We start from the raw sequence: 26,950 nt of genomic DNA, 5'->3' as shown, positions 1-26,950 counted from the left end.
CATTTTCTTGTATTGTTTCTAGCTTGAGTTGTTGTAGAAGATCATCACTAGCCCACTTCAACAACTTTGACATTGGAAGCTGCCAATCGCATATAAGCTTGAAATGAGATTCCGAAATCGACAGACCGTTCCATGGTTTCATCAAATTCATTAATCATAAAATCGAATTTAAACTACATGTTAAGAAACCATAACAACTTAAAGACATACTGATATTCAACACATGAAACAAATTTAAACACGCTTGTATGTTAGTTTAATGTAAGCCTGAATGTGCACTTTGATTTTTTTTTTTTGAGAAAAGAAAATAGGGAGGAAATCTTAAAGCTTGTGTTACATCAGAAAGAAAATAAGATCTCAAAAGACAAGAAAAGCCTAAGAAGCACCAGGGGAACTTTGAAAAATGGACAAGTGTGTCTGTGTGGCAAGATTGAACCTTCATTTTCATTCTTCTTTTAATTTATTTTACTGTCTACTTTAAACTCACGCTAACATCAGATGTAACACTTTTAACATTTCAAAAAGAATTACCTTATTCTCATCTAAAAATTTATCAACTTCCTGCCAAAATCCTGAAGACAGCCCAATAATCCTCAAGAAATATGGTAGTGGAATTCAAGTTGAGAAAGGAAAGGTAATCTGTTCGTGTGATGTTCATGACCGTATTGCCTATTGGTCCACAGTCCCTTGGAACTATTTGTCTAGGAACATCCCCTATGAAGATGCACCAAAACTAGAGTCAAAATGTCTTCACTCTTCATTAAGTCTCCACCTTTCTCTTTTTCATTATAAATCACATGTTTCCTTTGAAACTCAACCAAACAAAAATCACCCTTTATCATACTCTCTTCAGATATTTTATCTATATCAGTAACATCAATGCCCTGTCAGGTTAAGGCACTGCTCCTGGATATTGGATTTTGCTTTGTTTTGATTTTTTTTTTTAAGGCAAAGTATGTGAAGAAGGAGAAGTGAGTAATGAGTTTGTGATTATAATCTCATGAGATCTTCTTTTTGGCTGAAAAATTAAAACAAAGTGAGGACCAAGACCAAGTGAAGTGAAGGATCATGAGAAGTGGGGAAGTCAAATCTAATGTCTGTTTTTGACATGTGGGGAGAGTGGGGGAGTAGCATGGCCCTGCTTCTTCTTGTCCCCTTTTTTCCCTGCCTCTTTGGTCCTACTTTCACCATGTTTATTTTTCAGTTGCTTTCTCAATCTTTTCCCTCCTACAGTATTTTCTCCATTTGAGCCCACATGCAATTTTTATTTTTGAGTGCTTAATTTTTGATATATTTTTCACATTGCACCTAACCAGTATTCAAGAATTTGTTTATGGGTTTTAAGCAATACTATGCATATAAACAAATTATACAAATTTATTCATATAACTTAATGTGGTGATTTAAAGTGAGAAAAAAGTAAATAATCACATAGCTCAATCACAAATTATCAACTTAGTTTGTATAGATAAGTTTGTACAATTTGTTAATACATATAGTTTTATTCATTTGAAAATGTTTCTGAGTCTCCTGACTTCAGGCAAATATTCAGGAAATGAATAACATGAAATAGGGAACAAAAACATGGTGAAGAAGTTGCACCAGCAAAACCACAAAACAAGCAGAACACAAAAGCAAAAACATAGAGCCAAAAAAAAAAAAAAAGGCCACATTGATGATTCTAAAACTGTACAAGATAGCCCCAAGATCACAATCTAAAGTTGCTCTTCCTCCTCTCATTTTCCTCACAACACTCTTTTTTATCTTGGGTTGAGAAAGAAAGAAACTCAATTACTGAAGTTCTTGAAAGAACAAACAAAGTAAAAGAGCCAAGAATTATAACAAAAATGACAAGAAAATCAACTTTGATTTGAGGGCTGTTTCATTAGGGGTTGAGAAGTCTTGCCCCATTCTTCAGGAGGGCTCTTCACCTCCATTAACAATGCAACCACTTCCTTCATTGTCGGTCGTTCTGCTGGCAAAGAATTCACACAGAACATTGCAATGCCTAGTGTTTGAAGCATTTCTTGCACCATTTGATCAGGTAAACCTTGGAGTTTGGTATCCAGAATTGATATTGCTGGTTCAAAGCTCCCCATTTTCTTTTTGACCCATTCGACAATGTGTTGCCCATTGCCCACCTGTGACTCAACTGCACTCCGACCACTTAAGATTTCAAGCAAAACCACTTCATAACTGTACACATCGCTCTTCTCGGTAATGTTCATAGTGTATCCATACTCTGCAATGTTGATCACACAATCTCATGTCAGGAACAGAATTTAAATAAAGTCGAATCACAATATGCAAACATGAACAAAAATTCTTAAGGATTTCCTAAAAAAAAAAGAAACGAACAAGGGACTTGCCTGGGGCAATATAACCATAAGAACCGGCTATTCTGGACATTGCATGATGGTAATTTGGGGAGTTCATCAACTTTGCCAATTAAGCCTCAAACTTGGAATCTAGAAGTATGTTATTGCACTTGACATCTCTGTGAAGAATAGCTGGAACACAGTCATGGTGGAGATATGCTAGACCCTGAGCTGAACCGACTGCAATCTTGTACCTTGTCTCCCAATCCAAGTTCCTATTCCCTTGCAACAGTTGTTGTAGATTACCATTGGAAATGTAATTGTAAAGTAGAAGCTTAACACTTTTATTGGAACAATATCCAAGGAGCTTGACAATGTTTCTATGCCTTATGTGTCCAAGAATTTGAATCTCAGCGGCAAAAGAGTCAACTGGTTCTTCATCTCTTTTTGTCTTCCAGAGCTTTTTCACTGCAATCAAATCCCCAGTGGGCATTTCAGCCCAGTAGACGACCCCAGAACAGCCTTTGCCAATCACATTTTCATCTTTCAGGCAACTCAGGATGTTGTCTATAGCGAAGTTGAGCTTCTGGAATGGAATGAAAGTCCACGGATAGGAGAAATCTTCAGCTCCTGAAGTACAAGGCAATGCTCCTGATGATTTCTCCACCATGTACCTGTGATTTCGAGTAACTAAAATCCATGAAGCAATAGCAGCTATGGTTACTGAAGCCAGGATCACAGAAATCAAAGTTATAGTTTTGGCAGACTTCAATCCATTTTTTTTAATGGGACTTGACGAACAAGTAGATCCATCACTGGATACACAAAGATTGGGATTCTGAAAATATGAATTGGAAGTTAGAGTTCTGAAAAATGTGGTTACAGGAATAGGACCTGAAAAGTTATTGTAGGAAATATTCAAGGAAGTGAGACTAGCGAGGGAACTCAGAACTTTGATTCCTCCATATAGCATATTATGCGAAATATCAAGTGATTGCAACTGTGTCAAGTTAGACATTGTCTCCGGTATCTCTCCTGTAAATGTGTTCGGGCTCAAGTCCAAACTAATAGTTAAGCTTATCACATAACCAATTTCTGGTGGTACTGGACCGGATAAGCTATTATAGCTCAAATCTAACAGAGTAAGTTTCTGCAAATTCTCAAAGGATTTTGGAATTGACCCTGTAAGAAGATTGTTGTTAAGAATGAGCTTGTTCAAGTAACTGAAGTTTCCAAAACTTTCAGGAATTTCCCCTGTAAAGCTGTTTCTACTGAGATCAAGCTGTTCCAAATTCACAAGCTCCCCTAACTGAGATGGAATTTCTCCAGTGATGTAGTTATTGTGCACATCCAGTAGCTCAAGAACTGTAATATTGGCAATCTCAAAGGGTAGACCACCAGAGAAATGATTCATGTACAAATCAAGAAACACCAAGTTCTGCAACTGACCAATCTCCTTTGGAATCCGCCCTGAAAGCTGATTTTCTCCAAGCCTCAATCTCACAAGTGACTGACAATTTGCAACACTTCGCGGCAATTGTCCAGATAATGAATTCCCTAGAAGCAGAAGTTTACTCAGCTTCCTCAAGCTGAAAATCTCCTCTGGAATTGACCCGGTAAGCTTGTTCCTTGAAAGATCAAGTGCATATAGCTCTGTGCAGTTGCCGAAAGAGGATGGTATGGTTCCAGACACTGCATTCCCCCACAAGAAAAAGCTCTGCAAATACTTCAACTTACCAACCTGCCATGGAATAACACCTGATAATTGATTTTTATCTAGCTGCAGAGCCATTAAGCTCGAACAGTTACTCAACTGCCACGGAATCAAGCCAGTGAGCATATTATCAGACATATGAAGTTGCTCAAGAACCCCTAGCTTCCCCAAGTCACCAGGAATTTCACCAGAAAGATCATTAGCAGAAGCATCTGTTGTAATGTTGGAAAATTCAGGTTCTCTATAATAACCTGAAAATATAGAATTTTGAAGAAAATAACAAAGGAAATTGAGAGTTAAAATATTGAAGGAAGGCACACTAAAATATATTTCAGAAATGAGAATGCCTATTTATAGGCTTACAACCAAACTAAAATCCTAATAAATCTCAACTACTATCAGATTTTATTGGCATTACTTGACTAACTGAAAATCAGAAAATTAAGGAGCAAGATTCTGATCTGAACAAATATCAAATACTAAGTCTACCTAAGACTTTTTCAAATAAAACATGTGCTTCCCTTTTTGTAAACATCAGCTTCAAATTTCAAGGCAAACTCTCATGAGTTTTAACACTCCTCCTTGAGATTTGCCTTAGACATGCCAAGCTTCATCCTTAGGAACTCCAGCCTTGAATTAGGAAGCGCCTTAGTCATTATGTCAGCAAGTTGCACTTCAGTTGAGCAATGATGCAACTTGACAAGTGAATTCTTTTCAGCTTCCCTTATGGAATGAAATTTTACATTAATATGCTTGGTCCGTCCATGTTGGACAGGATTTTGAGCAATGGCAATGGCTGACTTGTTGTCACAATAAAGCTCAGTTGGTGACCTTTGTTCCTGGCCTAGATCAGCAAGCAATTTTCTCAACCATATTGCTTGATTTGCAGCAGCTGCAAGGGAGATATACTCCGCTTCTGCAGTTGATTGTGCTACCACTTCTTGCTTTCTTGCAGTCCAGCAGATGGCACCTGAACCAATTGTAAATACATAGCCAGAAGTACTCTTCATGTCATCAACACTTCCTGCCCAATCACTGTCAGCATAGCAATTTAATTTAACTCCTTCTATCTTCCAATACCAGATGCCAAGATCTGTTGTACTTTTAACATACTTCAGCACCCTTTTTGCAACTCCCATGTGAACATTTGTAGGTGAACTCATGAATCTTGAAAGCAAACCAGCTGGAAACATCAAGTCAGGTCTGGTTGCTGTCAAGTACAGTAGGCTGCCTACCAAGCTTCTATATGCAGAGGGTTCTTCAAGTTTCTCACCATCATTCTTTGAAATCTTCTCATTCTGTGCCAATGGAGTTGCTACTCCTTTGCATGAATCTAATTTGAATTTTTTAAGAATATCAACAGCATATTTTCTTTGTGAAACGAAAATACCTGAGCTGCATTGATAAATTTCCATTCCAAGAAAGTAGTTCATGATGCCAAGATCAGACATCTCAAATACATCTTGCATTTCTGTTTTAAACTTGGCCAGAACCTGCATATTGCTTCCAGTAACTAGCATGTCATCAACATAAAGTGACACTACTAGTTGCAAACCATCATTATTCTGTTGTAAATACAAGGTGGCTTCATTTTCACTCCTCCTGAATCCAAGCTGGATTAGATGAGAATCAATTCTGCTATACCAGGCTCTTGGTGCCTGCTTCAGACCATAGAGAGCCTTATGTAGCTTGTACACTTTGTGTTCATTGCCAGCAACTTCAAAGCCTTCTGGTTGTTGAACATAAATTTCTTCCTGAAGTATACCATTTAGAAAAGCTGACTTGACATCTAAATGGTACACTTTCCATCCCAATTGACCAGCAAGAGCAAGTAGTAGCCTTATAGTGTCATGTCTAGCTACTGGTGCAAATGTATCATTGTAGTCCACTCCAGCAACTTGGGCAAAGCCCTTTGCAACCAATCTGGCCTTGTGCTTAAAGATTGAGCCATCTGAATTGAATTTGGTTCTGAAAACCCATTTCACACCAATTACCCTGTTAGCTTTAGGTAGTTCTGTCAGCTTCCAGGTTCCATTTTTTTCAATAACATCAATTTCAGCCTTCATGGCCTCAATCCATTCTGGAAATCTTACAGCTTCTGTGTAACATGTAGGGTCAGCATGTACAAGATTGCACCTCTCATACACATCAGATAATGATTTCACCTTTAGCACAGGTGTGTCTGAAGTTGCTTCAACGAGTTGATCTTCAATACTTGTGTTTTCTGTTGCTTGTTCAAGAATAGATGGAGTGGCTTGATCACACTTGTTGACTTTCTTCAAGTCCCAATCCCAATAGGAATTTTCATCAAAGTGCACATCTCTACTTATCACAATTTTCATTCCACTCAAGCTATAAATCTTGTAACCTTTTGATTCTGCTGCATACCCAACAAATACACCTTTCTCAGCTCTTTCATCAAGCTTCCCTCTCTTCACAGATGGCACATGAAAGTAACACAACGAGCCAAACACTTTCAGGTGCTTAACAGAAGGTTTTAGACCAGACCATACCTCTATTGGTGTTTTGCTTAGAATAGACCTAGTTGGAAGCCTGTTAAGCAAATATACTGAAGTATTGACTGCTTCAGCCCATAAAAGCTTTGGTAACTTCTTTTCGAATAACAGACACCTTGCCATCTCCATCACGGTTCTATTCTTCCTCTCGGAGACTCCATTCTGCTGTGGTGAGTATGGAACTGTCAACTGATGTATAATTCCAGCTCCTTCACAAAAAATGTTGAACTCTGTTGAGGTATACTCACCTCCGTTGTCAGTTCTGAGCACCTTAATCTTCTGGCCACTTTGGTTTTCAGCCATTTTCATGAAGCTTTTGAATTTGGAAAGCACTTGTGACTTGGTTTTTAGAAAATAAACCCAAGTCATTCTGCTAAAATCATCAATAAATAGTGCAAAATACACATTGCTGCCTAATGAAACTGTGCTCATTGGTCCACAAATATCTGAATGGACTAATTCTAACTTCTGAGTAGCTCTCTTGGTCGTATCATGAGGGAATGGTTGTCTAGGCTGCTTCCCAAGCTCACAACTTTCACAAGTTTGAGCATTGATTGTGATTTCAGACATGTCTTCAACCATACCAGCTTCCTGCATAAACTTCAATGACTTCAAGTTGAAATGACCATATCTTTTGTGCCAAACAATACTTTCATCAATCTTAGCACTAAAGACATGATCTTCAACTAAGTCAAGCTTCAAATAAAAGCTATTTCCATTCATTTTGAGTTTGGCTATTTCTGTTCCATGAACATTAGTGATGAAACAGAATTTTTCTTTAAAAGCAACTGCATATCCATTTCTCAGCATTTGAGCAACACTAAGAAGATTTTGATCTAGTTCTGGAATATAAAGAACATTAGTGATCATTTTTGTACCTTTCTTGGTGTTGATAGCAATTGTCCCTTTTCCTTTGGCCTGCACAACTTCACCATTTCCTAACTTGACCTTTGGTTGAATTGATCTATCAATGGAGGTGAAAAATGATAGATATTTTGTCATGTGACTGGTGCAGCCACTATCAATGAGCCAAGTATTTAGTTCATGAGAACTAAGTGCTTGTGAGACCATAAACAAATGCTCAACATCATTTTTATCTTCTTCAGTCACATTTGCATGTTGCTGAGGATGCTGTTGAGATTGGCTTTTCTTGGCCCTGCAATACTTCTCAGTGTGGCCGACTTTATTACAGAAATTACAAGGAGGTTTATTTTTGTGTCAACAATCCTTTTCAGCATGATTGGTTCTTTTGCAATGACAGCAAGGAGGAAAATTCTTTTTTTTTTCTGCTGCAGGTGAAGATCCTGCAAATTTCCCTTTGTTGTTCTTGAAGGACTTCTTTCCTTTGTGATATGCTTGAAAAGCACCTTCAGTAGCTGCATCATTTCTCATTGAAACTCTTTGCTCCTGTGCATAAAGCTTGCTAATTAATTCTGAAATTGTGAGTCTTTGCAAGTCACAAGATTCTTCAATTGCAGAGATCTTGGCTTCAAACTTTTGAGGTACTGAAACCATAATCTTTTCTACCACCTTCTGATCAGGTAGATTCTCACCATGCAATCTGATCTGGTTGACCAGCTTCATAAGCCTTGCTGAGTAGTCCTTCACCAGCTCATCATCTTTCATTTTTTGTAGCTCAAATTCTCTCTTAAGAGTAAGTACCTTGCTTGCCTTCACTCTTTCATCTCCTTCAAATGTCTCCATTAGCTTATCCCATACAGCTTTAGGAGAGTCCAAGTGCATAATGCTGGTAAAGATGTCATCAGCCAAACAAGAATGGATACATGTCAAGGCTTTGTCCTTCTTCAGCTTTTCTTCTTCATGTGCCTTTATCTGAGCAAGAGTTGGATTTTCTCTCAAGGCAGGTGGATCTTCATCAGTTTCCACTACATGCCATAGACCTTGAGATCTCAAATAAACTCTCATTTTTACAGCCCATATGTGAAAATGATCTCCTGTAAACATTGGAGTTGCAGGAGTAGAAGAACTAGAAGAAGCCATAAACAAATGTGGAAATCTCTCTCTCTCAACCTCACAGTGTTTACACTCAAATAACCCTCACAGCCCGAAGGAATTAAGCTCTGATACCACTGTTGTAATGTTGGAAAATTCAGGTTCTCTATAATAACCTGAAAATATAGAATTTTGAAGAAAATAACAAAGGAAATTGAGAGTTAAAATATTGAAGGAAGGCACACTACAATATATTTCAGAAATGAGAATGCCTATTTATAGGCTTACAACCAAACTAAAATCCTAATAAATCTCAACTACTATCAGATTTTATTGGCATTACTTGACTAACTGAAAATCAGAAAATTAAGGAGCAAGATTCTGATCTGAACAAATATCAAATACTAAGTCTACCTAAGACTTTTTCAAATAAAACATGTGCTTCCCTTTTTGTAAACATCAGCTTCAAATTTCAAGGCAAACTCTCATGAGTTTTAACAGCATCAAGCACAACAAGTGCTGAACAATTTGACAACTCGGCTGGAATTAGTCCAGACAAAGCATTGCCCCATATAAGCAAACTAGCAAGTTTCTGCAACTTACCCAGTTGAGGAGGTATTGAACCAGAGAGCTTATTCATATGCAAATACAAGTTTCTCAACTCCATACAGAAGCCAAGTTCAGGAGGTATTGAACCAAAAATCTCAGTATCATAAAGAGCTAAAGTTTGAAGATTGACTAAGTTGCCAAATGTTGGAGGAATCACGCCAGAGAGGCCAGTGGATGCAGCTCCAAATGTGGTGAGGTTTGTGAGTAGTCCAAGCTGTGGAAGAATCTCTCCTATTAAATATGGATTGCCCCCAATTCTAAATTCTTGAAGAGAAACAAGAGACCCCTCAGTGACCACAGGTCTACACTTAGTGACCACCTCATAATAATCACGTGGACAAACATCATCATCCTAGGCTACCTCAATAATGACCTCCGCTGACTCATCCTGTATTATCATAAAATATTATTATAATTATCATCGTTACATTTTAAATGTTAAACATATGTTGTTTTTTATACTAAGCTCATCTCCAGGGGTGGCATGAAACATACGTTGTATCTTAGAAACTTTTGTTTCAATTAATGTTTGTCGCTCTTCAAATTGTCTAAAACGTTCTTCCACTGTTTCCATGAACCCACATAGCATTTTCTCAATACGAACATATTCAGTAGTAGATGTGGGTGCAATATGTGTAACACCACGGGATCTTCTTATAGTCTAGCGAGGGGACATTGATGTTCGATGTGTGGATTGACACTCTGACTTGATAACCGGTGGTGGAGTCCATCCAGACATGATTGGACTATGTACAGGTGTGCTTTAACGTGTGGGGTGAGGAGATTGGATTGCATTACTGAATTGAACAGAGATATGATCATCATCAGATTCTTCTGTGTACCCTATGTAATTCATAACCTCTCTAAACCAAACTGATTGCTTCTCCTTGGCAGATGGAATCAAGACAAGAGTGACAATATCCTAATAAATATTTTAATAAATGTATCAATTTCTTATATATAACAAATTAACTTATTTTTTTATGTCAAAAATAAATTAACATACCTGAGAAGTTCCAAATATGTTGTTAACAAGATCCCACCCCGGTCGCTCAAGTGACTTCCATCTCAACATGCGAGGGATCATATATTTGGACTTGCAAGCTGCAAAACCCCCCAGGTTACTAAGAGTTTCATATATCCATAGCTATATCTCATATAAAGATAAAATTTATGAAATGAATAACTTAAGCAACCCAAAAAAGTAAAAATAATATAAATCTAATTTAATCTCATATTTATTTATAAGGTTACCTGAAATGTAACTGTAAATCCCATCAATGCATAACATTGCACTGGAATATTTGGATCGTATGCTCAATGCTCATTCATAACTTCTTCATACCGTTTCTCCACTACGCAGCTCATTGATTCCGCAGTCAACTCCCAAACTATAGTCTCCCATGGAAATCTATTGAAACTGTCCCAATAATCTACTAACTGCATTATATGTTATGATACCACTCTTTGGTTATCTGCTCCCAATAATCCATAATGTATTAGATATAATACAACCATTTTGAAAACATCTTCATCATTGTTTCCCTATGCTTTAGACATGAAATTTTTACCTAGATCCCCATGAGTCACTGATTTACCACTTCGAAAGTACTTGTTTCTAAAGTTCAATAAATTTGTGGTTATGTATTCAATTATATCCGATTTTGTACTAAACCTCAATCCAATAATCATAGCAAACTCAATCAGACTAAATCTACAATCGACCTCATTTAATCGAAACCAAAACACTTATCTCAACTCACCTTTATTCACTTGTCGAAATAATACACTATGTAATAGGGTTGAACTATATCCATGCACTTCAAGATCCAAAAAATGTCTAAAACATGTTTGTCTAAACAATATTTTCTGCTCTGAACTTAATTTTGCTCTTATATGTTTCACCATATCCTTGTGACTATGAATATTAATGGTAACTCTAAAATCATGCACATTATGAAATTGTCTCTCTCTCACTTGATCATTAATTGGAAATTTCTGAGAAAACACATTTAAAATGAAATGTTATGAGTTTCATTCAATAAAGTTTAAATTTAAACAATTACAAAGCATATATCACAGTCTGTGAACAACATTTTGTGCAACTTTGCGGGCGGTTTATGCAGTGTTTACGCGATTTACGCAGTTAGCATTTGTGCGGTTTGCGCAATTTGTACAGTACTGTAAATATGCATGACTTTCGTCTTTCGACAGCTACACTTCCAGTCATCCATTAACATTGAAACTACATTATTGTATACCATTCGAAACATTCAAAAACATCCATATATAGAATTCGGTAGATTTAGGGTTTCATTGTAAAAAACCTAGCCACCATTGTAACCACCACAACCGATGTACATTCTCAGAAAAAATATTTTTTTCATCCAATCAATAACATCCCAACATTAAACCATACCCACAATAAATTATTTACACCCGATCGATAAAAATTGCATAAACCAAATAAAGAAATACAAATGGTAACTAACTTGTAAAGCTATTGTTGATATATTGCCGCTTCTATATATTTTGCTGCTTTTACTGCTTTTAGGTTATTCATCGATGATTCTTGCTCTGTATTTTCAGATTTTGGCCTTCTCTTTTCCTTTTTCAATAAAAGTAACTTTCAAAGTGTTTCACTTTGGATTTTACTTGGTTTTTCAACAAAAGGGTAAAATGGGTAAAAAAATTAGTGTTTGCTTAATTTAGTGAAACTTTTTTACGTTGGCCTAAAAACGTATAAAGGGATAGATTTTTGCTTATTTTAATTAATTTCCCTTTTAATGAAAAGATGAAAAAGGCACACAACTACCAATTCACTTGTCCCACCACCGATAAGCCACGCAAGGTCGTTCGTGGACAGATCAAGTCGGTCAGAGGGCTAGACGCTAGAGGCTCATTTAAGAAGAAAGTGATGTTTCCGGAATCACAAAAAATAAAATTTTCTACCACAAACTTTAATGTGTACAAATTGATGTGGTACGGTTTCTTCTCCACCTCACATGAATTTTTATGCCCAAAAGCATTATTTTTTATCCAAGTTTTAGTATACCCTTAAAAATATATCATTATAGATAAAAAAAATTCAAACATTTATTTATAGGTTAATTATCATCAAAATTTTCAAATAGAGACATGACAAAGTGTTGTCCTTCATTGCTTCTTTCCAATTTAAACAATATTTTTCGTACACATATGGACATTGTCGCTTCTTCTCAATTGACAGCTGGATTCCCTAAGCCACTAAAATGAAACCTAAAAAGGGGGGAAAGTGGATTTTTTTTAAGTTTAATCATGAGGGGGAATGGTTGGTTTTCTAAAGTAAGGGGGGAATAATATAATTTTTTAAGGTTTTATGGTTTAGGGATAAAATGATGATTTTACTGCTACCTCTAACTGAAAATTTTAACAACAATTAACCTATGAGTGAGTATTTAGATTTTTCATCTATCATAGGTGTATTTTTCATATTAGGTTAATGTGTTTTAGAAGATTATTAATGTGTAAGTTAAAAGGTTAATGATAGGTCGTTGGCTTTAAAAAACCAAAGTTTGCAATTTTCATCGTCAACTTTGTAAGAACTTTTAGAATAAGTATAAGAGCATTATAAAGTACAATCCAAATTCTTAGAGTTTTAATGGTGGATACTAAGGGTGAGCAAAAAACCAAAACTAGAACCAGAACCACAGATATCTAACTTTCGGTTCTAGTTCCTATCCAAAATCAATCAATTACGAATAGGTTTCAAATCCAAATTTATGGAACCATTTGTTTTTAATGCCAGTTTTAATTTCATCCTGTAAACAATCGGAATCGGAATCGGAATTGAAATTGGAATCTAAATATATAAAGTTCAATTGTGATTAAAAAAAAATGTGAAAGTGGGATAGTTTAGTTAATAATTATTTAATATTTGAATCGTTTTTTATTTTATAATCTCTTAAAAGTAATTATTTGATTTAGACCAAAAGACTTGTTCCCATCCAAGGTTAGGTATAATTTTAAACTCCTACTCTCTAGCATTCCAAAATCCAAAATCTCACTCATAAGTAAAATTTTGTTAAAATTCTCACTTAAAGTTAAGAGCAAAATAATCATTTAAGAAAATAATTTTAAAAATTAAAGTTTCATCATATTTTTTCCCCTCATTTCAGAAATCTAACATTTCTCCCATCCAAAGTTTGAAAAGTAGCAATTTCACTCCTAGTCATCTCCAATCGTGTTTGTCCTCTCACCATAGTTATCTCTCTCTGTCGACTTGTTCTCACCTATCGATTAAAACGATTAACTTTGATGAAAACAAAATCACTGTCGTTGGTGGGTGCAAACAAATCTATAGGAAGAGATAACTTGGGAGGAAGAGTTAACATGGATGGTTTCAAAATCCTAAGGGTGAAATTGCTACTTTTCAAATATTAGATAAAAAAAATTATTAGATTTTCAAACTAAAAAGGGAAATGTAATAAGAGCTTAGTTTTTTTAATTTTTTATTAAGTGATAATTTTATCTTTAATATTAATTAAATTTTTTAATAAAATTTTACTCATATATAAAACAAACCGCATGGCACGTGGGTGTTAGGTGCCAATTGCTAAGTTGCGTGTGGTCGTTTGGTAGGTTATGATTTTGGGCGTGCAATTTTCCTTTTGGTTGATGAGATTAAGATATGATCATATAATGATAAAAATATCTATCTCTTCAATTATTTTTTTAAATTATTTTTTATAGTCTATTTTCAAATTTAATTATTTACAAAATCTTAGGAAAAGTGTTGTTTTGTTAGTTTAGTATATTTCAAATTTAATTGTTTAATTGTATTAACAATTTTTTTCTTTTTATGAAAATAAATTATATTAATGTTTGTTAGAGGTGACATGTGCATCAATCTCACCAACCACAGCTGATATATTTCAAGATTCAAAAAAAAAAAAAAACTTTATACAATTTTCTTGTTGACACAATAATTTATAGTGTTAAAAATAAATAAATCGTTGGTTAATTTTGTAATAAAAACAAAATAGTAAATTGTATGAAATGATTTTCATCTATAAATATGCAATAAAAAGAACAAAAATATTAAAAAGTTTAATTAAATTAATCTATCAATGTCTTGAATAGTTTTTTAAATCAACGCAAATTTTATTTATAAAGATAATTTAAAACATTAAATAAAAGCTAAAATTATTCTGGCTTTATATAAAATTGGGGCAAAGACCTAAAAAATTAACACAAAAATGAAGATATTAATCTAAGCGTCAAGTTTCGATATTTTTTACCAAAAAGATCTTTTATAACTTTATTAATGAATCCCGATAAAATATCAATTTATTAAACAAATTTAAAGCAAATTTAGACATCTAATTAGTAGTTTTATTTGCTTTTTAAAATACATATATAAACTTTACTTATCAATTTGTATAACACATATTATTAGTGTCGCTAAAGAGTTTAGTGAGAGAACCTGATTCAAGTCCGAACCCATAAAATATTTTAAACTCAGGCCTCAATTTTTTTTCAGCCTAATTTATTAAAATATTTTGGGCTTTGGATTGGTTTTCAGCATATCCATGTAACTTTAAAGCCTAAAAAAATGTCCCCATGATTCCCGTAAGTTTAAATACATGATAAATACACCTCTGCTTATTATTACTTTTTGAACTCTATCTGATCTCAGATTTAAACAACCCGGCTCAAATAATTTCCAGTTTGACCCAAAACCCGAATTTTATTCTGTCCAAAATTGATTTTTTAGCCAAACAATTAGGCTCAAACTTGTTTGACCCAACTAGCATTCCTAATTTTTTTAATGCAAACCTCATAACTCTTGAATACTCCTTATTTTATACAAATCCTCCTATAATTTTTTTTTTTCACTTTTCATTAATTTCTCAGTGCCACGTTTGATGTTCAAAATGGTGAAAACAATAAAGAGTTGTTTTATCCATTTTTGGGTGTTAAGCAATTTGTTGAATAAGCTATTCTCGAGAAGATTTGGTGGGATGTCCAAAAACTGCATGAATTGCATAGCAAAAACTGACCCCAAAAAAAAGAGTAAATTACAATTTTCCCACCAAGGTTTGCAAAAATACTTTTACTCCTCTTTAATTTCATAAATCATATTTTTCACTTAAAATTAAACTTTGTTTATTAAAAAAATAACTTTGACAGGGCAAAATAATAATTTTCACCCAAAAGCCCACCAGAATCAATAATGTGTGTCATGTCTACACCCAGAATGGACCCGTCATTGATGTAGCCCTTGTACACATAACCAAACCTTTCGACGCTAATAATGAATGCCTCATCAAAATTGTTTGTGGCGGCTTTGATTTCAACAAGTGAAAAGGGGGTGCAAAGATCAAATGGTAGAGATAAGCCATGGGACTTGGTTGACTTGGTCGTTGAAGTAGAAAATAGGACGCAAAATGAAATCCTGGCAATGCTAGAGCCCTAGCCCTCGACATGCCTTGATCGTCGAAATTTTAACAGAAGTAAAAGAGAAAGTACAACAAAGTCAAATCCTACACTAGCAATGGTGACTATTATCATTGTACTTTTATTCTTTTGCTTTATCGATTGCGGGTTTGTCATTGAAGCCGATGGTAGAGGGATCCAATTAGGAATAGGCTTGATGAGATATTTGTATTTGTTGACTTTGAAGATTTCAAGGTCGTTCAAGATGGCATTGGAGTAATTGGTCATCCAGCTAGGTGTAGGGTGCAATACATTTGATAATGCCTAAAATAATAATAATAAAATAGTTGAATTAATGATGAATCATTTAAGTAACCATTTGTTGGAAGATTATTTTATATTAAGTGTGTATGTCATAGCATAAATTTAATAGCTCAAGATAGTTTGAGTTTAGCAAAAGACCAAATAGAAAGAATTAGACATGTCATCGCTTACATTTTGTCATCTCCATTGCACATATAAACATATCATCAAATTGTAAACAAATGAGGTTAAAACAAAAAAAATTAAAAATTGATGTTAGAATTAGGTGGAATTTAACATATCTCATGTTGAAAGCATGTGAAGAGTATGAAGTAGTTATAACATAATTTTTCAATATACAACCAAAAGAACTTAAGAACATATTTTTTTGACTAAGTATGACTGGAACATTGCAAATGCTTTAAGGAACATTGCCAATGTTTTAGCTCAATCTTAATAGTACACTCAAAGCAAATGAAAAACCCCAAACAACCACTCATCCTTAAACTGTCGTTAAATTTTTTATTAAATATAACGATAAAACCATCATTTAATAATAATATTAAAATATATATAATTTTATTATATTTTTCTCTTTAGGTTTTAAAAATTAATATTTAACCCTTATACTTAAACTTTGAAGTGTGACTCCCCTCCCCCCCCCCCCCCCCCCCCCAAAGAAAAATCCCTAAGTTTTTTCTTCACCGCTCCCTCCGCCCACTGACGATCGACATGGCACATTGCTAAACAACGAACATCATCTAGATCTGGAATGGACGACACCTGTCGGCTAGTGAGGACAATGCTTTTCATCCAAATCTGGATGACTATTTTCATCATCCAAAGGTCATCATTTGGATGACTCCATCTCGTTCTTCCACTGTTGGTCTATTGTTCATCAGAGAAAGTGGTCAAATTTCAAGTTTGGTATCCTAGGGGGGAAAATGAACTTTTCAAAACTTAATCAACGAGAGAAATGTTAATTTTCCCAATCAAAAGGGCAAAATGAGATATAATTTTAATTATTTTAATATTACTAATAAAATAACGATTTTACCCCCTAATCTTAATAAAAAATTTGTAGATGTATTCTAACAGATTAAAACTTTGGTAGGTATTTATGTTTTTTATCTACCATAAGTATATATTTGTTATTTCACCAAAAACTTGAATGAAAAATTGTCCTTTTCCCAATACAAAATGCTCTAGTAAAATATTTGGTACTTAACCAAAAAGTAAATCGGCCTGAAACGTTCACATGGCAGCCAAATTGGCTCGGTACGAAGTTAGAGCATTTACCAATAAGAAATTGCAGGTTTGAGATGTATTATGGCTTCTGAATGCAAATTCTTGGCAAAATACAAAAGGGTCTAATAAAATATTGGACAGTATTAACCAAAAAAGTAAATCGGCCTGGAAGTTTCACATGGCCAGAAGGCTTGCAAAGGCACGGCTTTGAGTGAAAAACTTGCCCTTGATGTCAACTGAATAGTCATCCGTACCCTCCAGTCGGATTTTGTTTTGGACTGACAGACCCAAATATAAATTCGATTCTAAATCAACCTAAAAAAACTCTGATTTTGACTTTCAAAAATTTATAAAATAATCTACCAAAAATTTCTTTTTACTTTTATTTTCAAATTTTTAATTTCATAATATAATACAAAACTGATCCGCAAAATTTAAAATCATGAAATAAAAAATATTTTTTATTTTCATTTTCGTATTAATCTTTATAAATGAAACACACACCCCAAAAGAGAACAAAAAGCCCTTTTACTTAGTAGTTACTTTATAAGTAATTTTAACGATCAAATATTAACAATATATTTATTATCTAGCCAAAAGACTTATTCTAACCCAAGGTTTAGTATATCTTCTTCACACTCCGACTTATTAAATTTTGAAAATTTAAATATCAATCTATTTGTTATATTTTATTATTACTGTCAAAAATAAAAACGTTATTTATAGATTTTAATTGAAAAATATATATGAATGATTTTTTTGTCTTTAACAGAAACAATACAATCTAATAGATTGATAAATATTTAGATTTTTGAAATTTAATATATGAGAGTTTGGAAAAGCATTAAACCTTGGGTGGGAATAAGTCTTCTAGTGTCATTATTTTCATTTCGGTTTCTAAAATAAAACATCAAAGTATATATCTTCATTTTTTAATTCTCTTAAAAAATCAATAATAGTTGTGGTCAATTAATTAACAGGCATGCTGAGGCAACCAAGAAATCCATGGTCAGATGGTCCAGAATACATTACAAAATGTGGAATAAAACCAGGGACAAATTTCACCTATCAAGTTATATTTTCTGAAGAAGAAGGCACCCTTTGGTGGCATGCTCACAGTGATTGGACAAGAAACACAGTTCATAGCGCCATTGTCATTTAACCTCAACAAGAATCCACCTATCCATTTCCTCACCCTCATGCTCAACAAATTCTCATAGTTGGTATTGAGCATTTCATTTTTATATATATATATTTTTTTCTCATATATATTATGTTAAACTTGTATTTTCTTCTCAAGGTGCCATCATGTTGTTTCAGGATCTTGGTACACCTACGATGTCAATCACTTGGTCGAATATGACCTACAAACAGGATCGGATGCTTACAAAATCAATGGCCAACCTGGAGATTTCGCCCAATGCTCTGAAGGTATACACAAGGAAGAAATAATTATGGAGCCTTTACAAATGTTTCTTTGATGAATTATTAACAGAGCACACATATCGTTGGAAAGTTGATCATGGCAAGAGGTTTCTTCTCCGCATAGTGAACGCAGTGATGAAAGCAGAAATGTTTTTGGCCATTGCTGGGCACAATCTCACAGTTGTTGCACAAGATGCCGCATATCTCAAACCATTTCCCACAACTTACATCGTCATTGGCCCTGGACAAACCTTGGACGTACTTGTCACAGCAAACCAAAAATCTCTCGGTGGCCAATATTATATTGCCGCCAGACAATTCTACGCTGACAAAGCCATTTTCACTGAATATAACAAATTTAATGTCCCAGCTATTCTCCAATACAGCAATGGAAACTACACACAGGATCCTGAAACCATAGAATTTCCCACTTCTCTTGCTGCTTATTCAGATTATGACGCCGGAATCAGCTTCAGGAACAGAAAAAGAAGCTTAACGGTTCAGGATGTGCCCAAAAATATTACTACTAGAATATACATTGTGGCCGCTCAAAACCAGCTTATGTTCAATAATTCAGGAAATGTCACTCTCGCTTTAGCTGCAAGCTTGAATAATGTCGCCTAGGTGAACCCTTGGATGAATGTCCTTGAAGCATATTACAAGTAAGATAGTTCCACTAAACAATAAAATTTTCTAACTTAGGATTGAATTCGAGTCAAACTGAACTCCAATGGACCCAATCTCAAGCTCAAGCTCAAGCTTGCTGAGCTCGTTTCAAAGGTATTGGAGCTCAATTCATTTTAGAGAAATTGAGCTTGAGTTAGGGTTCAAATCAAGTTTTGAACTTGGTTTGATACTAAAACATTGTTATTTTTATGTATATTGATTAAAATGACATCATTTTAGTTAATTCGTATCAAATTTTTTAGACTAGCGAGTTTTACGAACCAAATACCTACAAAACTAGAGCTTCAGCTCAAGTTTAAAAATATTGAACTCTTAGGCTTAAGCTCACTTAAGCCAAGCTCATTCAAGTTAAGCTCGAGCTTGATCAAATTCGGTTCGAATCCAACCCTTAATGTACTTTAAGTGCACAAATAGGTACACACTTGATGTGTGTCATCAAGTGATCGAATAATTTTGAATCAAGGGTATCATTACACTCAATCACATAATAACATATTATATGTGTATTCAATTGTGCTCAAAGTTGGATACTGGCTCTTTACTAAAACTCTCAGAATATCACGAAAGTAACAAAAATGATTAACCTTTCAATTGGTGCAGGAACATGACAGAAGTTTATACTTAGGATTTCCTAGACGATCCTCCGGAGTTGTACGATTTCATGTCAGATACATTGCCGGTTAACATGATGGAATCGCTGCTGGCGACGAAGGTGAAGGTGCTTGAATACGGCGAAGAAGTGGAGATGGTATTTCAGGCAGCCAATGTATTGAATGCATCAAAGGATCATCCCATGCATCTCCATGGACATAGCTTTTACAAGGTTGGAGCTGGTGGAGGTAATTTTGATTTTGATAAGGACCCTAAATCTTACAATCTGGTTGATCCACCCCTTGTCAATACTGCTATACTTCCCAAAGATGGATGGGTTGCTGTTAGATTCAAAGCACTTACTTCTGGTATGTTTGCTCTTTACTTAAATATTGGTTTAAGAAGAAACTATACATAAACACTTCTGATTACATAAATGGATATATAGATGATCTATCATTTATGTACCCATTTGTGTACAGTGCTCATATACAAATAGATTTGAACAATGAATGATGAATTTTTGCAGGGGTGTGGCTGTGGCATTGTCATTTGGAAAGACATTTAAGATGGGGAATGAACACTGTTATTATAGTGAAGAATGGGCCAACTCCTGAGACATATATTCTTCCGCCACCTGCTTCTGTGCCTCCTTGTGATGTTCCTTCGACTATTCAGAAGAAGAGATTCCAATTTTCAACTAAACAAACAACTATCTAAATGCCTTCGTTTAGTGGCGTAGAATATTAAGTATGGGTTTTGTATAAGCAAATGATCAACAACTACTTAATCAATCCTATTATGAATAAATTAGTACTTTTATTAATCTTTTAATTTTAATGAAGATTTGAATGAAAAGCATTAAAAAAACCATACTAATCACACAAGTTGAGATGTCAAATAGGCTGGGTTGCAGGAGCATGTTGAAAAAGCACAACTCAGAAAGGGCACAGCTAGTTATTGTAGTGGGCATGCTCCGGCTAGGCTTGTTACTGTTCATCTACTTTTTAAAAAAATAAAACGACTTGTTTTTTTTCCGTTGGAGTTTAAAATTTTTAATTTTTTTAATATAAACCTACCCTCTCCCACTCGCTAAACCACACACATCCAACATAATTTTTTAATCTCTCATTCTCTCTCTACATTCTCTTCTTTCAATCTTATTCACATTCAATATTTTCTTTATTCAATTTTAATATTATTTCAATTTCTCTCTACATTTTATTCATTCAATTTTTATTTTAATTTTTTTGTGTTTGGTTTTTAATAAAAAATAATTTTAAAATAATTGTTTAAATTTACTAATACAAATTTCTTACCAAATTAATACAACTTAGAATCATAAATTGTATATTGATCCTCTAAATCACATTTTGTTTATATTTTCAAATGATGTAAAATCATTTTCTATTACTAATTATCATATTTAATTAAAAAGAAACTTTTTTATTTTATCGATGTCGTTGTGATAGATTTGCTTTCTTTAATTATGTCTTCGTGGTTTACCACCTTACACTTGAGCCAAGACAACTATATTTCATATGTTCCACTAGCAAGAAGAACCGAGTAACTCAGGTGCATGACCTTCAAACATTATCACTCGTAAATTTTATTTTACTTGCTATTGTTAGCATTCTCTTAATGTCCATTAACAATATTTTTTTTTTGTTTTTTCAAATTTATTAATTATTATTTTTTATTAAAATATTTTCATAACGAAAAAAACTTAATTTGCTTTAAACGAAAAAGTTGTACAACTGATTAGGATAATTTCACTTTTATAGACTCAATGGATAATGAATTGATGCAATGTAGACACTATAACATAAACCTTACACGATCTCTGTTACAGTATTTATACTGCACCCATTCTTGATCAATTGATTCTACAAAAGTGAAATCGTTTCAATTGTTTGAACACTTTTTTCATTTAAAATATAGTAAATATTTTATTATCAAAATATTAAAAAATAATAATAATTAACAAAATTGTAAAAGCAAAAGAGAAACTAAGTTATTGATAGACATAAATGAAATGGTGGTAGTAGCAAGTACAGAAAAAATATGAGAGACACTGTTAGACAATCACCCACACAAGTTATTCTGTTCTTCTTTGTGGTTGAGCGTATAAAAAATAGTTGTTCTGACTCAAATGTCAAATAAGTTAAAAAGACATAGTTAGAGAATACAAGTCCATGATGGTATCACCAATAAAATAAAAAGTTTTCTTTAATTAAATACAACAATTAATAATAGAAAATAATTTTATATCATTTAAAAATATAATAAAATGTGATTTGGAGGATTGAGTTATAATTTACTATCCTCGGTTGTATTAATTTAGAAGAAAATTTATATTAGTAAATTTAAATAATTATTTTTTTAAATTTATTATTTTATTAATATAAAAACTGGCTAACCTATTTAGAATTCGGCGTGACATGACTCTATGTATATAAGATTGTGCTGTGGGTCTTTTTGTTTCTATGGGCCAATCCAACACGAAGGCTAGGTGACTGTGTAGGCCGTAGGCTTGGCACTACCTGCAAGCACAATGAGCCACAATGAAGCTAGCGCAGCACAACCCACCGCCGTCTTTGCACAAAAGTTGTCCAAGCTGGTTTTAAAATATTTAATTATTTTAGCAGACTAAGAGATTGACTTCACAATTATTTAGGCAGTGTCATTTATGATTTTTACGTTTTTTTTTGTGGGAACAAATTCCAAAATGAAAATTATAATTTTTAAAAATGTATTTATTATCATTTTTTAAAGGTATACACGGTCTGATTTAATATAGTTTGAAAGTTTTTTTAAATTAAACAAAAAAATGGTGTGAAAAATTCTAAACCAAACTAAAAAAATACGGTTTGATTTGATTTGAATTACAGTTTAAACCTTTTAAAATCATTCACACACACACACATATATATATATATCATTTAATAAAATTAATTGAATAATAGTTTTCTAAAACATAATATAAACGTGTAAAATAAATATGAAATATGTATAGAATATATATGTAAAGAAAATGATAAAATAAATATGAAAAAAACAAGTTGTATATCTAATTATTTATTGAAAAATTATATCATATATAGTTATATATATATATTCCAAAACTGATAGATTATTAAAACCTTTAAGGAGAAAGTCTAAGTTAAAATTATTTTAATCTTTTTCATTAAATTCTTCATTAAAATTGAAAGTTTAATAGAAGTACTAACTTATTCATAATAAGATCAATTAACTAGTCGTAGATCATTTGCTAATACATAACCCATAGTCAATATTCTTTGCCACAAAACAAAACCACTTAGACAGTCGTTTGTTTGCTTGAAAATTGGGATGTCTTCTTCTGAATTGTAGAAGGAGCATCACAAGGAGGCATGTAAGCTGGTGGCGGAAGCATAGATGTCTCAACGGTTGGCCCATTCTTCACTATAATAACGGTGTTCATTCCCCAAGTTAAATGTTTATCATAATGACAATGCCACAGCCACACCCCTGCCCAAATTCATCATTCATTAATCAAATTTATATGTATATATAAACACTATAACAAATGTTCAATTTAGGGATGGAATATTTGACTTTTAAAGACCTTTTTCTTTTAATTTTTAAGAACAAAATTTTTTATTTTTTGAGACAAAAATTTTTGTCACCTTCTATAAAATTTGTTGTAGTGACACTAAAAGAAAAATAAGAAGTATATAAATATCCGATCGTTATAAGTGTTATTTTCATAATTTGGGAGATCAATTATTTATAATTTTGTTAAAAATGATAAATTTATGACTTTAACAAAGGAAATATGATTATTAAAAGCCTATTTTCTATCGTTAAAAATTTATAACAGAAAAAATTTTGTTATCGTCTATCGTTATAATTTCTATTGTTAAAAATATTTTTGTCATTATTATTTTTAACGAAGAAAACTATAATAACAAGTAATGATGAAATTTATTTTATCGTTAAAACTTCTTAACGGGAAAATTATTTCTGTCGTTAAAACTTTTTAATGATGAAAAATAAATTTTTAACAATTATTTTCTCCTAATTAAAGTCATAATTTTTTTTATTTTTAACAAAAGTATAAATAAATAATCATTAAAATAATGAAAAGGATACTTATAACAACCAAATATTTGTCTGATCGTGGTTAGTTTTTTTTTTTCTTTTTATGTGATATCTTACTCCTGAAATCAAAATTTGAGTGAAGAGCAAACATACCAGGATTAAGTGCTTTGAATCTAACAGCAGCCCATCCATCTTTGGGAAGGGTAGCAGTATTGACGAGGGGTGGATCAGCCAGATTGTAAGACTCAGGGTCCTCATCAAAATCAAAATTGCCTCCACCAGCTCCAACCATGTAAAAGCTATGTCCATGAAGATGCATGAGATGATCCTCTGATGCATTCAAAACATTGGATGCTTGAAGTACGATCTCCACTTCTTCACCGTATTCAAGCACTTTCACCTTCGTTGCCAGTAGCGATTGTGTCGTGTTTATGGTATCCGACACGAAATCGTAGAACTCTAGAGGATAGTCTGGGAAATCCTCAGTATAAAATCTTGTCATGTTCCTACACCAATTAAAAGGTTTATCATTTTTGTTACTTTTGCAATACCCTAAGGGGAGTTTTAGTCAAAAGTAATACTATGTGTATTTACTAATGAGTATATAAATAACTCATTAACTTGATAACACACATCAAATATGTATCCATTTATGTAATCAAAGTGGATACGTATAGTTTTATTGTTTAGTAAAACTATCTTACTTATAATAGGCTTCAAGGACATTTATCCAAGGGTTAACCCAGGTGACATTATTCAAGCTTGCAGCTAAACGGGAAGTAATATTTCCTGAATTATTGTACATTAACCGGTTTAGAGCGGCCGCAATGTACATTCTGGTAGTAATATTCTTGGGCACATCCTGAACCGTTAAGCTCCTTTTTCTGTTTCTGAAGCTGACTGAGGCATTGTAATCTTCAAAATCAGGAAGAGAAGTGGGAAACTCTATGGTTTCTGGATCCTGTGTGTAGTTTCCATTGATGTATTGGAGAATAGCTGTGACATTAAATTTGTCATATGAGGTGAAACTGGTTTGGCCAGAAAAGAATTGTCTGGCGGCAATATAATATTGGCCACCCAGAGATTTTTGGTCTGCCGTAACAAGAACGTCCATGGTTTGTCCAGGGCCAATGACGATGTAGCTTGTGAGAATTGGCTTGAGATATGCAGCATCCTGTGAAACGACTGTGAGATTGTGCCCAGCAATGGCAAAAAACATTTCTGCATTCATCACTGCGTTCACTAGACGGAGAAGATACGTCTTCCCATAATCGACCATCCAACGATATGTGTGCTCTGTTAACATATAATTCATCAAACACACATTTGTAAAGGCTACACAAATATTTCTTCGTTTTATGTGGATTATTGTGTATACCTTTAGAGCATTGGGCGAAATCTCCAAGTTGACCATTGATTGTGTAAGCATCCGACACGGGTAAAACTGCTGTTGTTTCTAGGTCATAGTCGACTAAGAGATTGACATCTTGGATATACCAAGATCCTGAAAGAACATGATAAAAATACTCAATCACATTATGATATATTATTTGTCTATCTAATTACATATTCAGAAGTATTTGTAAATGAAATGCGAAATACCAAGTATGAGAATTTCTTCAGCATAAGGGGGAGGAAACGGATAGGTGGATCCTTGTTCAGGATAAATGACAATGGCGCCGTGAACAGTGTTTCTTGTCCAATCACTGTGAGCATGCCACCAAAGGGTGCCTTCTTCATCAGAAAATATAACTTGATAGGTGAAATTTGTCCCTGGTTTTATTGCACATTGTGTAATGTATTCAGGACCATCTGACCATGGATTTCTTGGCTGCCTCACCCCATGCCTGTTAAATAGAAATTTCACACATAATTGTTTTCGTTATATTTAGAAATTGTAATTAAAGATTTAATATTAAATGGAATCTAAAGAGATAAAATATAATTTTTATTGGACACAAAGTAACAAAACTCTTTTTAAGTCTCTATTTTTATATCATTTAAGATATATATATATATATATATATATATATATATATATATATATGTGTGTGTGTGTGTGTGTGTGTGTGTGTGTGTGTGTGTGTGTGTGTGTGAAAATGAAAAAAATAATAATAAAGAGATAAACCTTTGTTTGTGTCTATTAATTCTCACAAACTTTGCCCACTCCTAGACACATTAGTGGGTGGGTCATCTCTAATGCGATCTATTGAGTTCAAGGCATGTTATCCTTCATGTTGAGTCAGCTAAAAATTTATAAAACCCACAACAAGACCTTAACAGGTTGGTCTGCGGGTTTTTTATTAAATAAAATTTTTAAATCATGATTTCTAATAAAAGAAAACATGTTAGGAAATTTAATTGTGATTAAAAGAAAAACAAACTTATTTATAAGGCTAAAAGACTTACTCCCACCCAATGTTTAGTTCATATTATTTTAAGTCATTTTCCCCTTGTTCAGTATCTAATTTCATATAGAATAGTATTATATGTATAAATAACGATATATTATTATATAATTAGATAGTTAAAAACCAAAGATAAAATAATAACCAATTATATGGCTATTGATTCAATATAATATGTAATATCTGAGAAGGGAGAGAGAAAAATACCAGTGGATTGTGAGTTTGTAACCTCCTTGATTATGGACATTGACAAAAATAGTATCACCTTTGTGAACATAAAGGGTTGGCCCAGGAAACTGGCCGTTGACCAGCATCCTTTTGTTGGTGTTGCACAGCCTGGTCAAATTTTCCTCCCTAAGCTACATATCATCACAAGACAAAACAATTATGAAGAAGAAGAAGAAGTCACACGAAGGTCTATACATGCATACAAATATGTATGAACACGGAGATATCAGTCATTCGGCCATGTCCTTAAAGCAAGAATAAAAAGTGAAGATCAATGAGTAAGAGCTAGCTCTTACAACAAAGTCATGGTAATGAACTTCCGCTTGCACCAAGCAGACCAGCAAAGCTAATCCACTGATTACCACCAACTGTTGAAGAAAACCCATTATCTTCAAAGCACTCGTATGCTCTTGGTTGTCTTAGAAGGCCTCTTAGCTACGTTTCTTTTTA

The 26,950-nt window shown here is 33.5% G+C and overlaps 1 protein-coding gene and 2 pseudogenes across 1 annotated transcript; 1 reads left to right on the top strand and 2 right to left on the bottom strand.

Annotated features, from left to right (window-relative positions):
- Positions 1 to 1,859: 1,859 nt before the first annotated feature.
- Positions 1,860 to 10,515, bottom strand: LOC123229710 (annotated as a pseudogene).
- A 7,545-nt stretch (positions 10,516 to 18,060) lies between these two features.
- Positions 18,061 to 20,501, top strand: LOC123229708 (annotated as a pseudogene).
- A 2,439-nt stretch (positions 20,502 to 22,940) lies between these two features.
- LOC123229362 (putative laccase-9) lies at positions 22,941 to 26,923 on the bottom strand. The gene is made up of 7 exons (XM_044655129.1): positions 26,797 to 26,923; positions 26,480 to 26,631; positions 25,467 to 25,711; positions 25,243 to 25,368; positions 24,569 to 25,160; positions 24,018 to 24,370; positions 22,941 to 23,291 (listed from the first exon to the last, which is right to left on the bottom strand). The coding sequence occupies exons 1-7, from the start codon at positions 26,884 to 26,886 to the stop codon at positions 23,101 to 23,103; spliced, it is 1,749 nt and encodes a 582-aa protein (XP_044511064.1). The 5' UTR covers positions 26,887 to 26,923; the 3' UTR covers positions 22,941 to 23,100.
- Between the last annotated feature and the right edge of the window lie 27 nt (positions 26,924 to 26,950).

The sequence above is a fragment of the Mangifera indica genome, chromosome 11, assembly GCF_011075055.1.
Source record: "Mangifera indica cultivar Alphonso chromosome 11, CATAS_Mindica_2.1, whole genome shotgun sequence".
NCBI classification, from domain to species: domain Eukaryota; kingdom Viridiplantae; phylum Streptophyta; class Magnoliopsida; order Sapindales; family Anacardiaceae; genus Mangifera; species Mangifera indica.
Note: the sequence above shows the minus strand (reverse complement) of the source record. Positions and strands in the feature narration are given on the sequence as shown.